This window comes from Ranitomeya imitator, chromosome 7, assembly GCF_032444005.1.
Source record: "Ranitomeya imitator isolate aRanImi1 chromosome 7, aRanImi1.pri, whole genome shotgun sequence".
Lineage (NCBI taxonomy): Eukaryota > Metazoa > Chordata > Amphibia > Anura > Dendrobatidae > Ranitomeya > Ranitomeya imitator.
In genome coordinates this window covers 136,459,190-136,475,147 of record NC_091288.1, presented here as the reverse complement: position 1 = coordinate 136,475,147, position 15,958 = coordinate 136,459,190, and the positions used below count along the sequence as shown (strand labels likewise).

The 15,958-nt window shown below is 42.6% G+C and overlaps 1 protein-coding gene across 1 annotated transcript in view; it reads left to right on the top strand.

Moving 5' to 3' along the window:
• Nucleotides 1-15,958, top strand: part of VPS16 (VPS16 core subunit of CORVET and HOPS complexes) — a 412,925-nt gene that overhangs the window by 247,266 nt on the left and 149,701 nt on the right. Inside the window, exon 13 of the mRNA XM_069733839.1 lies at nt 10,115-10,242. Within this exon, the coding sequence (XP_069589940.1) occupies nt 10,115-10,242 (128 nt within the window). The remainder of the gene's footprint in view (nt 1-10,114; nt 10,243-15,958) is intronic.

Genomic DNA, 15,958 nt, shown 5'->3' with positions numbered 1-15,958 from the left:
GAAGGTGATCTGTCCAGTGGTTGAGTTTACTGGTGCCTTGCCATCTTCGATAGTCAACAGCTGGCTCGAAAACAGTCCAGCAGAAACATCGCCTGTCATGAAGACCCTCATGTTTGTGTTCAGTAACATTTTCTTTACTTTTCTCCAAAGGTACGATGCTTTGAGACAGGCATTGAGTTCGTCTGCAGGGGTTGATCTTGGAATAAAAGGTAGTGTTTGGCGGAAGTCGCCTGCCAAAACAACAACTACTCCTCCCATGATATATTTGTTGCTACGCAGGTCTTGCAGCAGTCTGTCCACTGCTTCCAGAGCCCTTTTGTGTGACATGGTGCATTCATCCCAAAAGATGGCACTGCATTTTTGAAGCAATTTGGCCAAGCCTGATCCCTTGGCAATATTACACACGGGGTTGTCACTATGAGACAGGTTAAGTGGTAGTTTGAATGTCGAATGTGCTGTCCTGCCACCTTTTAAAAGCGTAGCTGCAATTCCAGAAGATGCCACTGCAAGTGCAATCTTTTTTTGTTGTCAAAATTTTGCCAGGAGCAAGTTCATTACAAATGTCTTTCCTGTTCCACCTGGAGCATCAAGGAAGACAATCCTACCTTTGTTGGTTTCACTGAAACTTAAAATGTAGTTATAGGTGTCCCTTCGATCTGGTACCAATATTGGCTCGTTCTGAGACACAAATGCTGTTAGTTCATCAATATTGTAATTTGTTTCTATGAAAATCTCCCTACACATTTGGATGCCTTCAGGATTTCTTATTGGAGCAGGCAAACCAAGCAACTGTAAGGCTTTTCCTGATATTGCTATGCACTGATCTTCAAGGAGCATTAAAGTTTCATTGAACATTTCCTCAGTGAAGTTGATGAGTTGCTGAGGATTTTCCCTTCTAATCTGCATGAGGATGTCCTCACTGAGATCAGTTTTGTACTTTGTCCAAATCTCAAGAGGATTTGAAATGCTACAGGTTGTTAGAATAATAGCAAAGAGGTGTCTTAGTCACTTTGGGGTTTGTGTGGCTGCTGCTTCACTGGGGGTCATGTCCCAGTGTCCATCATTTTCCAGAAGTCCTTTTCTTTGGCAAGCTTCCCTGAATGTTTCACACACATGGCCTCCGACGGTCTTCAGGTCAGAAAATGATGTAGGGCCTTTGACAACATGAAGTAACATGCGCAGGTAGAAGCACTCTGCATTTGACGGATGAACAGTGTAGACACGAACAAGCGTATCAGTTGCTTTCACCCCTGGATAGCCTTCAATATCAAGCCCCCGTTTCTTCCGTTCCAGTGTTTTTCTGGAGGCATTCCAAGTGTAGTACTTTGGTAAATCACAGTAGAGAATTGTTTTTGCAAAAGGGTCTTGTTGACACAGCTTAAAAAATGCCAAGAGGGTGGTCTTAGGTGGTGTTAGGAGCTGCTGCTGCTGCTGCAAGTTTGCTGGGTTAAAATAAATTATCTGACCATTTTCCAAGTGCACACTCAGATGCACAACTGGTGGGCGCGCTCATGAATGGAGAATCCTAGTATTCTCCAAACAGCTTCATTGCTGCTTATGTACCTGCCCATCTGGAATGCCTCCACTTCATCAATAATAGGTCCATTTTTCTGGAGTTAAAAAACTGCTTGATCACTTCCTTTGTGGACATATTTGCAGATATACTTGATTGATTTCACAGAGTGGCAAGATTCGACATTTATGTGGGCCTGGAAGATTTTTGAGAGCAAAGGGTTGTAAGGCACTACCCACCTGTTGTCAATTTCTGTCTCTTGGAGTGATGATCCAACACACATTTTGAGCTTTGCTGTGAAACGACCATCTCCTGGCTTTCTTCTTCGGTAGACTGGATATCCATCTTGTCCTGTTTGGGTTTCTTGGAACAGGGATCGTGGGTAATGCTTTCAACACCTGCCATCAATCATACAGGGAGAATTTTTGTTGAGACTCCTACACGGACCATGGATCATGTTTTTTGTGATGGTGTCAAACAGCAATGGGTCAATCTGAAGGTCTGGCAATTCGGCACTGATGATATTGTCAGTTTCGGTAGGCTGTATTTTTTGCTTTAGCCAGATCAAGATGTGGGCGTGAGGAAGGCCTCTTTTTTGCCATTCAACTGAATACATCCAGCACTGCATCTCACCATACATATGTGATTTTGTGATGAGAGTAATTTTTGAAAAGTTTGTTTGAAAACACGAGCAATAAGGTCATGACGATTCACTGTTTTTTGGCCCGGCAACAGGTGCCCTCCAATTTTTCCTCCCAGGCAGGATTGCAAGTAAAGGTGATGAAAAGATCTGGACGGCCATACTTTCTCACATAAGTCATTGCATCCTGTGTGTATTCATGCATGTGTCGTGGGCTTCCAGTGACAGTTAATGGAAGAATAACCATTTTCCCCAACTCTTTTGGATCAGCATCATTTGCAACAGCATCTCTAAGGTGAATATATTCCTCTGCCCTGAGCTTCTTTTGATTTAGTTGGATATATAAAAGACGTTCACTCTCAATTTTGCATACATGCCAACAATAAATTGGAGGAAGAGGTGTTTGCATTTCAAGATGTGATTTTCCTCTGCAAATCTTGTCATGATCCTATATGCATAGAAGTCCATGGCAGATACCGTATTTTCCGGCATAAAAGACGACTGGGCATATAAGACGACCCCCAACTTTTCCAGTTAAAATATAAAATCTTCTCAAAAGTCGGGGGTTGTCTTATATGCCGGGTGTCGTCTTACAGGGTGGGTGCGGAGCAATCTGCGGTCGACGTATATAGTGGGGAGGAGTGGTCCCGATGATGAGGTGAGGGAGCACCTCACCAGGAAGGTATAAATGAAGCAAACTGTCAGCGTCTGGGATGCCAGGGGTATGCAAAAAAGAGAGAGAGCGGTGCTGTGCCTAGAAAAACATTCCTCTTTCACTCATCTGGCTCGCCCTTGTATCCTATTATCTCCTTCTCTGCTCCTGCTTCACTTACACCTTCCCGTTGAGGCGCCCCCTCACCTCATCATTGGGACCGCTCCCCCCACAATATGCGGCGACCGCAGATTACTCCGCATCTGCCCTATAAGACGACACCCGACTGAGAAGATTTTCAGGGGTTAAAAAGTAGTCTTATACGCCAGAAAATACAGTACTTTTTTTCCTGAAGGGTTGCCTGTTGTAGGATCTGTCTGAGGTATTCCAAAGTGATAGCCATCCTGTCCCTGCCAAAAGATGATTGGATATTGCAGTGCATCATAGGACCTGTGAGTTTCTGCTACTTGTTGCAAACTATTGTTCCTTTTCTGTAGCACAATGTCACGGCTTTGAAAATCATTACCTACAATCAAGATGGCTACCTCATCAAATGTGGGAGCATTGAAACGTTGCTGATGCTCACCTTGTGGTGTTTTGTCAGCTCGAATGACAACCTTGTAATCGTCATTTGGCATGCATTCAAGTGCAGTCTTGAAAAGTTGAGCATATGGATTGTTGGAGTGAAGGAACTGCTGCAAAATACTGACAATACCAAGGCGAGTGTTAGGAATTAAAGAGCATCTCCGCTGAGCCTCTGCTTCTGCATTTTCCATGAAGAAATTGAGGTTCTTCTCATTGTAATGGAAGCAGTGAGCCAATTGAGTGGTAAACCTGTCCTTGAACTTTAAATGTCGGCATAAATCCTGTTGTAAACATTTCTTTTGTTGCATCAAATGATGTAATTTGGAAGCAGGAGTTGTACTTCCTGATGTTGTCCAAGAAATGCTTTGATATTGTACTGGCACCTGTCATCAGAGACTTTAGGGGATCTGGTGGTGACAGGAGAGGTGGAAGTTTTATCTTGCAATCTGCACAGCATAAACCTGGCGGTACATCTTTCCATTTTAGGGCACTGCAGTACATGCAGACCACATCCATTTTTCCTATCTGAACTTTAGGATTATCCTGATAGTTTATGTCTGACTGGTAACAAAAGGCAGCATGTTTCAAATCTCCAACCATTTCCTGTGCCCTGGTGGAAGAAATAGCAATTCTCTTAGTGGCAAGTCGGCCTTCTCTCTGCTGAGATAGCTCATTGGCCCTTGAGAAAGCAGCTCTTCTCTTATCTGCAAGCCTCGCTTCCTTCTCATCAGAAAATTAATTGGCTCTTGAGGTAACAATTCTTGTTCTCCTGTCTGCAAGCCTCGCTTCCCTCTCCTCAGAAAATTCATTGGCTCTTGAGGAAGCAGTTCTTGTTCTCTTGTCTGCAAGCCTCCCTTCCCTCTCCTCAGAAAGTTCATTGATCCTTGAGGAAGCAGCTCTTGTTTTCATGTCTGCAAGCCTTGCTTCCCTCTTCTCAGAAAATTGAATGGCTCTTGAGGATGCAGCTCTTGTTCTCTTCTCTGCAAGCTTCGCTTCCCTCTCCTCAGAAAGTTCATTGGCTCTTGAGGAAGCAGCTCTTGTTTTCATGTCTGCAAGCCTCGCTTCCCTCTGCTCAGAAAGTTCATTGGCTCTTGAGAAAGTAGTTGCTGTTCTCATGTGTGTCAGCCTTTTTTCTCGGTCTTCACATTTTTCATTGGCCCGTAATGCAGCTTTTCTTTTCGCATCAGCTGACATTCGTGCCATGGAATTCCTTTTCTTCTGAGGCATTATTGTGGAAAAAATAGTCTGTAATTGGCAGTTTCTGTATCCTCTCACATAGAGGTATTGTGACTGACATCAGCCTTTCCACCAACACACCCTAACAACATGCTGTTACCTCACACAAGCTTTGTTATACTGAGAATGTCCTGCCTATATTAACCAATCAGAGCTCAGATTAATTAACTGTAGCAAAGTAGAAGCTGAGCTGTGATTGCTTGCTATTGGCAGACTGATAAATCCCAGCCAACAGGACGCCCTCCCCCCTGGCAGTATATATTAGCTCACACATACACAAAATAGACAGGTCATGTGACTGACAGCTGTCGTATTTCCTATATCGTACTTTTGTTGCTCTTGTAGTTTGTCCGCTTATTAATCAGGTTTTTATTTTTGAAGGATAATACCAGACTTGTGTGTGTTTTAGGACGAGTTTCATGTGTTTGTGTTGCGTTGCGTGTGGTGACATGCATGTAGCGACTTTTGTGAGATGAGTTTTGTGGCGACATGAGTGTAGCAACTTTTTGTGTGTCGAGTTGCATGTGACAGTTTAGTGTGTTTTGCGCGTCGAGTTTTATGTGTGGTGCGTTTTGAGTATGTGCAAGTTTTGTATGAGGCAACTTTTGCATGTGTTGCAACTTTTGTGCATGTGGCAATGTTTCTCCGTGTGCAAGTTTTGCGTGTGGCGAGTTTTCCATGAGGTGAGTTTTGCACGTGTGGCGAGTTTTGCGTGAACCTAGTTTTGCTTGTGGTGAGTTTTGCATTTGGACGAATTTTGCGCGTGGTGAGTTTTGAGTGGCGACTTTTGTGTTTTGACTTTTATGTGGCGAGGTTGGTGCATGTGTGGTGAAATGTGTGCTGAGGGTACTATATGTGTTCAAGCACGTGGTAGTGTGTGGTGCATTTTGTGTGTGTTCATATCCCCATGTGTGGTGAGTATCCCATGTCGGGGCCCCACCTTAGCAAATGTACGGTATATACTCTTTGACGCCATCGCTCTTGTTCTTTAAGTCCCCCTTGTTCACATCTGGCAGCTGCCAATTTGCCTCCAACACTTTTCCTTTCACATTTTCCCCATTATGTAGATAGGGGCAAAATTGTTTCGTGAATTGGAATGCGCAGGGTTAAAATTTCACCTCACAACATAGCCTATGATGCTCTCGGCGTCCAGACGTGTGGCTGTAGCTGCGACGGTGCAGGTGCCAATCCCGAATATATACACATACACACATACACACACACACACACACACACACACACACACACACACACACACACACACACACACACACACATTCAGCTTTATATATTAGATATACCTGTAAGTCATCTCCCCTGTATATAGTATATAACTGTATGTCATCTCCCCTGTATATAGTATATACCTGTATGTCATCTCCCCTGTATATAGTATATACCTGTATGTCATATCCTCCTGTATATAATATATAGCTGTATGTCATCTCCTCCTGTATATAGTATATACGTGTATGTCATCTCCCCTGTATATAGTATATACCTGTATGTCATCTCCTCCTTTATATAATATATAGCTGTATATCATCTCCCCTGTATATAGTATATACCTGTATGCCATATCCTCCTGGCTGTCAATTTGCATCCAACACTTTTCCTTTCTTTTTCCCCATGATGTAGATAGGGGCAAAATTGTTTGGTGAATTGGAATGTGCGGGGTTAAAGTTTCGCCTCACAACATAGCCTATGACGCTCTCTGGGTCCAGACGTGTGACTGTGCAAATTTTTGTGGCTGTAGCTGCGACGGTGCAGATGCCAATCCTGGACATACACACATACACACACACACACACACACACATTCAGCTTTATATATTAGATTCCTGACTACTAATGTAAGAAGTGTCTTTGTTTAAAATTTGGGGGCTCTAGGTGTGGAAATAAAGGGTTAAATCAAGGAAAAAACTGGCGTGGGTTCCTGTGCAATTTTCTCCGCCAAAGTGGTAAAGCCAGTGACTGAGGGCAGATATTAATAGCCTAGAGAGGGACCATGGTTATAGGACGCCCCTGGCTAAAAGCATCTGCCCCCAGCCACTCCAGAAAAAGCAAGTAAGATGCGCCTATTCTGGCACTTGGCCACTCTCTTCCCACTCCCCTGTAGCGGTGGGATATGAGTTAATAAAGGGTTAGTGCCACTTTGCTATTGTAAGGTGACATTAAGCCTGGTTAATAATGGAGAGGCGTCAATAAGACACCTATCCATTATTAATCCAATACTAGTAAATGGTTAATAAAACACACACATTAGGAAAAAAGAATTTTAATGAAGTAAAGACACATGGTGTTGTAATAGTTTATTATACTCTCAATCCAATTGAAGACCCTTGTCACCTGAAACAAAGTTAAAATTAAAAATCAAGAATATATCCCATACCTTCCATCGTTCAGTCTTGTCCCACGCTGTAAATCCAGCTGAAGGGGTTCAATAATTTTACAGCCAGGAGCCTGCTAATGCAGCTGTGCTCCTGCCTGTAAAATCTGGGGAATGAATGGAAAGCAGGGGAACGTAGCTACCTAGACTTGCGGTGCTGCACCCCCTGCTGGCATAAACTCATATGAACTCTAGTGTGAGAAAATATTCAGAAAAATTCCCACGCTGGAGTTCATATGAGTTTATACCAGCAGGGGGCGCAGTACCGCAAGTCTAGGTAGCTACGTTCCCCTGCTTGCCCGCTGACATGTGCCCGCAATAGCGGGCAAAACAGCTGACATGTCCTGGCTTTGATGCGGGCTCACTGCCGGAGCCCGCATCAAAGCAGGGGTTCTGACCTCGGACGTACTATCCGAGGTCAGAAAGGGGTTAAGGTGCAAAAAATAAGCCGTCATACAGCCCGTTATCCCACAAAGTGAAAATGGAAATATTTGTTTGTTTTACAAAATGCAGAATTTTTTTTTTTTTTTTTACTCTTAAATTGAAAAAAGACAACAAAAAGAAAAACAAACTATATATTTTTGATAGCTGCATACTGATTCTGACCTGGAGAATAATATTGGTCAGTATTTCCAGTGAATATGGTCAATGGGAAACCACCTCAAAAAATTTGTGAGAGTTCACTTTTTTTAATTCAAATGTACGTATTTCTGAGAAAACAAGCCCTCATACGCCCATGTTGTCAAGAGAAAAATAAAAAAGATATGGCGCTTGGAAGAAAGGGTGGAAAAAAATGAAAATCGACATGTCATGAAGGGGTTAAAGTTCATTGGAGAGGTCACCCAACTATAAAGTCCTAGAAAACCTATATTTTTCTTTTCCCGAGTAGGTTGTGTAGGTTGTATAAATTGGGTATTTGAGATTTGTTAAACAGTCTGCCGCGACTCTGTCACGTGACCCGGGGACAGGGCCTCCTTCCCTGTCCTTAGCACTAGGGGGTGCATTAGCTCACCCTATTCCTTTCCCCCACCTAGAGAAGAGGGGAGCAGCCATGCACAGCAGTACATAAACCAGACGAACAAGGGGTAACTGAAAATACCAGGCATACAAATATACAGGATGGAGGGAAGGGAATTATCATACTTACTAACCCAAGTAACAGTCACTGATAAACCCACCATATGTCTTCTCATATAACCACTATCTAAAATCCTCCCAGACATGCAGCAAACGCTAATTCTGACGATGTGTGTTAGTCAGGACCCAGATTTTATAGGAGATAGGAGTGGCTAACCGAGCTCAGCAGAGAGCCCAGACTCCCATAGCTTCCAACATGGCCGATTAAAGGAACCTGCCACGCCCAAAATCGAAGATGAGCTAAGCCCACCAGCATCAGGGGCTTTTCTACAGTATTCTGGAATGCTGTAGATAAGCCCCGGGTGTATACTGAAAGATAAGAAAAAGAGGTTAGATTATACTCACCCAGGGGCGGTCCCGCTGCGGTCCTGTCTGATGGGTGTTGCGTTCCGGTTCGGGGTCTCCAATCTTCTTACGATGACATCCTCTTCTTGTCTTCACGCTGCGGCTCAACAGGGCAGACAAAGTACGCCTGAGCTGTGGCGTGAAGACAAAAAGAGGACGTGATCGTAAAAAAAAATGGGAGTCCCCGGACCGCGACGCCCACCGCAGCGGGACCGCTCCTGGATGAGTATAATCTAACATCTTTTTCTCATCTTTCAGGATACATCGGGGGCTTATCTACAGCATTACAGAATGCTGTAGATAAGCCCCTGATGCCGGTGGGCTAAAGGTACTGTCACACTAGACGATATCGCTAGCGATCCGTGACGTTGCAGCGTCCTCGCTAGCGATATCGTCCAGTGTGACAGGCAGCAGCGATCAGGCCCCTGCTGGGAGATCGCTGGTCGGGGAAGAAAGTCCAGAACTTTATTTCGTCGCTGGACTCCCCGTAGACATCGCTGAATCGGCGTGTGTGACACCGATTCAGCGATGTCTTTGCTGGTAACCAGGGTAAACATCGGGTAACTAAGCGCAGGGCCGCGCTTAGTAACCCGATGTTTACCCTGGTTACCATCCTAAAAGTAAAAAAACAAACACTACATACTTACCTACAGCCGTCTGTCCTCCAGCGCTGTGCTCTGCTCTCCTCCTGCTCTGGCTGTGAGCGTCGGTCAGCCGGAAAGCAGAGCGGTGACGTCACCGCTCTGCTTTCTGGCTGCCCGGCGCTCACAGCCAGACCAGAGAAGCAGAGCGCCGAGGACAGACAGCGGTAGGTAAGTATGTAGCGTTTGTTTTTTTACTTTTTAGGATGGTAACCAGGGTAAACATCGGGTTACTAAGCGCGGCCCTGCGCTTAGTTACCCGATGTTTACCCTGGTTACCGGGGACCTCGGGATCGTTGGTCGCTGGAGAGCTGTCTGTGTGACAGCTCTCCAGCGACCAAACAGCGACGCTGCAGCGATCCGGATCGTTGTCGGTATCGCTGCAGCGTCGCTATGTGTGACGGTACCTTTAGCTCACCTTCCATTTTGGGGTGATTGGTTCCCTTTAAAACAGGTCTATTATACAGAAATTCAATGATAAGATGATTACCTCAATTACACACAGTAATTCATCAATACGATAAGTGCACTAAGGTTAATTGTGTATACACTAAAATTACAACAGCATTTAATAGATAATGGTATGATATCACTCTATCCGATCACTATAATGCACTGCTGTCTGACAATCATAACAATAACTGTCTGGAAAATGGTATGTTCACTGCTGTGGGATCTTCGTATCACCAATGCTTGTTTCACGACTTTGCTTCCTCAGGGACTTTAGATTGTTTCAGCATAACAATATTTCCTGTTAAAGGAGTGTTACCAGAAATACTTTTCCCATACTTTCAACTTCCAATAAAATAATAAACTCTGCACTGATTGGTTCCAGGTTCAGCACCTGGGCATGGATTGAGCTATTATTTCAGAAACTACAGCAATATTTCTTTGTTTTTCCATTGCATACATTATTTTATTTTTTATAGTTTGTTATTTTAGCATGCTTTTAAAACCTGCTTTCTTTGCATTTGCAGGCCGCATCCTTTGGAAAATGTTTTCTAGATTCGTATTCACCTTCAGATTTTGTAACAATGTGTCATGATCTCCGTGTGCTTAATGCTATCAATGATTACCAGATAGGCATGCCGTTGACTATTGGACAGTATCCTTTTCAGTGTTGAGTCCAATGAAGAATGTTTCTGACCACCAAGGTTTTAATTCTTCTGTTTTATGCCTTTTAAAAGCACATAAAGTACGGTATATCAGCTGTATTATATTTATTATAACAATGGGAAATATACTTTTTATACCTTAAAAGTATATATTATAGATGTATGTATTAAAAGTGAAAAATTACGATGTAGTAACTCCCCAGGGCAATCCCATGAGAAAATGAGTAATGAGTAATGGATAATCCTTCAAACATAACGTCAAATTCAGTCTATACTACTCTTTACTATCAGAAAACATGATTTGTTCTATTTTTTTCTTCATTGCCATAACTTTATAAAGTAGTTTGTTTTTTTAAGAGAAAATGGTGACCCTGCTTTTTTTTTTTTGCTCTTTTTGCCCAATTGTTGCAATATATAAAAAAGAACATTAGAACTTTATTCTACTAGTCATCATTACTAATTTTGGCATATAATACAGTAACATACCCCACTGTGCTAATCCAACCTGCAGGCCAAATACAGCATTAAAAGAACAGCAAAAGTGCAGGCAACTCCCAAAGCAAAATCCGATGCGCAACCGAGTGGTAATACAATTTGTAGTGATAGTCCGCCATACAAAGCATACTATGACAGGGTATACATACCAGCCAACTAAATAGACCTACATTTATTATATTGTTGTAAGCATGAATATCTGAGGCACAATTCACAATAGGCTGATAATGTGCATCAGGTTATCAACAAAAATTTCTAAAATGTAACAAAGCTTGTGTGTGTGTGTAAATATATATATATATATATATATATATATATATATATATATATATATATATATATATATAATATATAGCTCAAAAAAATAAAGAGGACACTTAAACAACACTTTAAAGAACCTAGAATATAAGACATAATTTCAGTTGTTTCACACTTTTTTGTTAAGTATATAATTCCACATGTGTCAATTCATAGTTTTGATGCCTTCAGTGTGAATTTAAAATTTCCATAGTCATGAAAATGCAGAACAATCTTTAAATGAGAAGGTGTGTCCAAACTTTTGGTTTGTACTGTGTATATATACTGTAGGGGTTGTACTCGCTCAGGTGCGACGGCTGACACTCAGGAGGCACGTTCCATTAAAAGTTCACAGGGTTTATTGCTCCATAAACCACATAGTAAATAACAGAAAGCAAATAGCCTTTAGCTCAGGAAAAGAAAAACAAGTGTCCAGTCCTACAGGCTCAGTCCTGGAGCCTTAACAAACTCTGGAGGGTTTCACCTCCACACACACACCTCCTGGATTAAGCATTAGCCTGTCTTATATGGATCTAACCACACCCAGGAACCCATCACATGATTAGACATGTGGTTATGACATCACCACAGGTCCTGAAACACATATAGATAGGCATGGTTATGTGCATCAAAGAAAACACTCCGGGTTACATCACAGTGACAAGCCACCTATGTGACACATACCTCCCGTCAACTACACAACCTTTAGCCACACACACATATATACACACACAGTGCCTTGCGAAAGTATTCAGCTCCCTGGAACTTTTAAACCTTTTCCCACATATCATGCTTCAAACTGTTATGTTTGCTAATGACAGGTGTTATGAAGGCAATCCAGAAACACAGTGTGCTTAGCGATCAGAGCGCACACAGTGATCTGACAAATACCCAAAAATACAAGAACGAGCTCTGAGACGTGGAAACTCTGTAGACTGCACACCTGATCCTATCCTAAACACAACTAAAAGCGGCTGTGGATTGCGCCTAACAACTACCTAGGCAACTCGGCACAGCCTAAGAAACTAGCTAGCCTGAAGATAGAAAAATAGGCCTGATTTTTGTGGAAACTCAAAAACTGAAAAGTGGGCCGTGCAATATTATTCGGCCCCTTTACTTTCAGTGCATCAAACTCACTCCAGAAGTTCATTGTGGATCCAACTTGGGCAACTTCTTCCCATACCACTCGCTTGGTTCCGATAACATAATAAAGTGTACACTTCCCTCCCGTATTGGCGCCGTTCCCACGGTGTCAGCACGCGCTCTCAACAGGGCTCTCATGCAGTCTTGTGACACGGGACGCCAGCATAGTAACATAGTAACATAGTAACATAGTTAGTAAGGCCGAAAAAAGACATTTGTCCATCCAGTTCAGCCTATATTCCATCATAATAAATACCCAGATCTACGTCCTTCTACAGAACCTAATAATTGTATGATACAATATTGTTCTGCTCCAGGAAGACATCCAGGCCTCTCTTGAACCCCTCGACTGAGTTCGCCATCACCACCTCCTCAGGCAAGCAATTCCAGATTCTCACTGCCCTAACAGTAAAGAATCCTCTTCTATGTTGGTGGAAAAACCTTCTCTCCTCTAGACGCAAAGAATGCCCCCTTGTGCCCGTCACCTTCCTTGGTATAAACAGATCCTCAGCGAGATATTTGTATTGTCCCCTTATATACTTATACATGGTTATTAGATCGCCCCTCAGTCGTCTTTTTTCTAGACTAAATAATCCTAATTTCGCTAATCTATCTGGGTATTGTAGTTCTCCCATCCCCTTTATTAATTTTGTTGCCCTCCTTTGTACTCTCTCTAGTTCCATTATATCCTTCCTGAGCACCGGTGCCCAAAACTGGACACAGTACTCCATGTGCGGTCTAACTAGGGATTTGTACAGAGGCAGTATAATGCTCTCATCATGTGTATCCAGACCTCTTTTAATGCACCCCATGATCCTGTTTGCCTTGGCAGCTGCTGCCTGGCACTGGCTGCTCCAGGTAAGTTTATCATTAACTAGGATCCCCAAGTCCTTCTCCCTGTCAGATTTACCCAGTGGTTTCCCGTTCAGTGTGTAATGGTGATATTGATTCCCTCTTCCCATGTGTATAACCTTACATTTATCATTGTTAAACCTCATCTGCCACCTTTCAGCCCAAGTTTCCAACTTATCCAGATCCATCTGTAGCAGAATACTATCTTCTCTTGTATTAACTGCTTTACATAGTTTTGTATCATCTGCAAATATCGATATTTTACTGTGTAAACCTTTTACCAGATCATTAATGAATATGTTGAAGAGAACAGGTCCCAATACTGACCCCTGCGGTACCCCACTGGTCACAGCGACCCAGTTAGAGACTATACCATTTATAACCACCCTCTGCTTTCTATCACTAAGCCAGTTACTAACCCATTTACACACATGTTCCCCCAGACCAAGCATTCTCATTTTGTGTACCAACCTCTTGTGCGGCACGGTATCAAACGCTTTGGAAAAATCGAGATATACCACGTCCAATGACTCACCGTGGTCCAGCCTATAGCTTACCTCTTCATAAAAACTGATTAGATTGGTTTGACAGGAGCGATTTCTCATAAACCCATGCTGATATGGAGTTAAACAGTTATTCTCATTGAGATAATCCAGAATAACATCCCTCAGAAACCCTTCAAATATTTTACCAACAATAGAGGTTAGACTTACTGGCCTATAATTTCCAGGTTCACTTTTAGAGCCCTTTTTGAATATTGGCACCACATTTGCTATGCGCCAGTCCTGCGGAACAGACCCTGTCGCTATAGAGTCACTAAAAATAAGAAATAATGGTTTATCTATTACATTACTTAGTTCTCTTAGTACTCGTGGGTGTATGCCATCCGGACCCGGAGATTTATCTATTTTAATCTTATTTAGCCGGTTTCGCACCTCTTCTTGGGTTAGATTGGTGACCCTTAATATAGGGTTTTCATTGTTTTTTGGGATTTCACCTAGCATTTCATTTTCCACCGTGAATACCGTGGAGAAGAAGGTGTTTAATATGTTAGCTTTTTCCTCGTCATCTACAACCATTCTTTCCTCACTATTTTTTAAGGGGCCTACATTTTCAGTTTTTATTCTTTTACTATTGATATAGTTGAAGAACAGTTTGGGATTAGTTTTACTCTCCTTAGCAATGTGCTTCTCTGTTTCCTTTTTGGCAGCTTTAATTAGTTTTTTAGATAAAGTATTTTTCTCCCTATAGTTTTTTAGAGCTTCAATGGTGCCATCCTGCTTTAGTAGTGCAAATGCTTTCTTTTTACTGTTAATTGCCTGTCTTACTTCTTTGTTTAGCCACATTGGGTTTTTCCTATTTCTAGTCCTTTTATTCCCACAAGGTATAAACCGCTTACACTGCCTATTTAGGATGTTCTTAAACATTTCCCATTTATTATCTGTATTCTTATTTCTGAGGATATTGTCCCAGTCTACCAGATTAAGGGCATCTCTAAGCTGTTCAAACTTTGCCTTCCTAAAGTTCAATGTTTTTGTGACTCCCTGACAAGTCCCCCTAGTGAAAGACAGGTGAAACTGCACAATATTGTGGTCGCTATTTCCTAAATGCCCGACCACCTGCAGATTTGTTATTCTGTCAGGTCTATTAGATAGTATTAGGTCTAAAAGTGCTGCTCCTCTGGTTGGATTCTGCACCAATTGTGAAAGATAATTTTTCTTGGTTATTAGCAGAAACCTGTTGCCTTTATGGGTTTCACAGGTTTCTGTTTCCCAGTTAATATCCGGGTAGTTAAAGTCCCCCATAACCAGGACCTCATTATGGGTTGCAGCTTCATCTATCTGCTTTAGAAGTAGACTTTCCATGATTTCTGTTATATTTGGGGGTTTGTAACAGACCCCAATGAGAATTTTGTTACCATTTTTCCCTCCATGAATTTCAACCCATATGGACTCGACATCCTCATTCCCTTCGCTAATATCCTCCCTTAAAGTGGACTTTAGACAAGACTTTACATAGAGACAAACCCCTCCTCCTCTCCGATTTTTACGATCCTTTCTAAACAGACTGTAACCCTGTAAGTTGACTGCCCAGTCATAGCTTTCATCTAACCATGTCTCGGTTATTCCCACTATGTCAAAGTTACCTGTAGATATTTCTGCTTCTAGTTCTTCCATCTTGTTTGTCAGGCTTCTGGCGTTTGCGAGCATGCAGTTTAGAGGATTTTGTTTTGTTCCAATCTCCTCACTGTGGATTGTTTTAGAAATGTTCTTACCTCCCTTCAGAGTATGTTTTCCTGGGTCGTCTTTGTTCGAGTCTAATGTTTTTCTTCCCGTCCCCTCTTCTTCTAGTTTAACGCCCTCCTGATGAGTGTAGCGAGTTTTCTGGCGAATGTGTGTTTCCCAGGTTTGTTGAGGTGTAGTCCGTCTCTGGCGAGGAGTCCATCATACCAGTAATTCACACCGTGGTCCAGGAATCCGAATCCTTGTTGTCTGCACCATCGTCTTAGCCAGTTGTTTGCATCAAGGATCCTGTTCCATCTCCTGGTGCCATGCCCGTCTACTGGAAGGATAGAAGAAAAAACTACCTGTGCATCCAGTTCCTTTACTTTCTTCCCCAACTCTTCAAAGTCCTTGCAGATTGTCGGTAGGTCCTTCCTTGCCGTGTCATTGGTGCCAACATGTATCAGAAGAAATGGGTGGACGTCCTTGGAGCTGAAGAGCTTTGGTATCCTATCGGTCACATCCTTGATCATCGCACCTGGAAGGCAGCATACTTCTCTTGCAGTTATGTCTGGTCTGCAGATGGCTGCTTCTGTGCCTCTCAGTAGTGAGTCTCCCACCACCACCACTCTTCGTTGCTTCTTGGCTGTACTTTTTGCTGTCACTTGTTGCTGTGTGCCCTTTTCTTTTTTGCTTG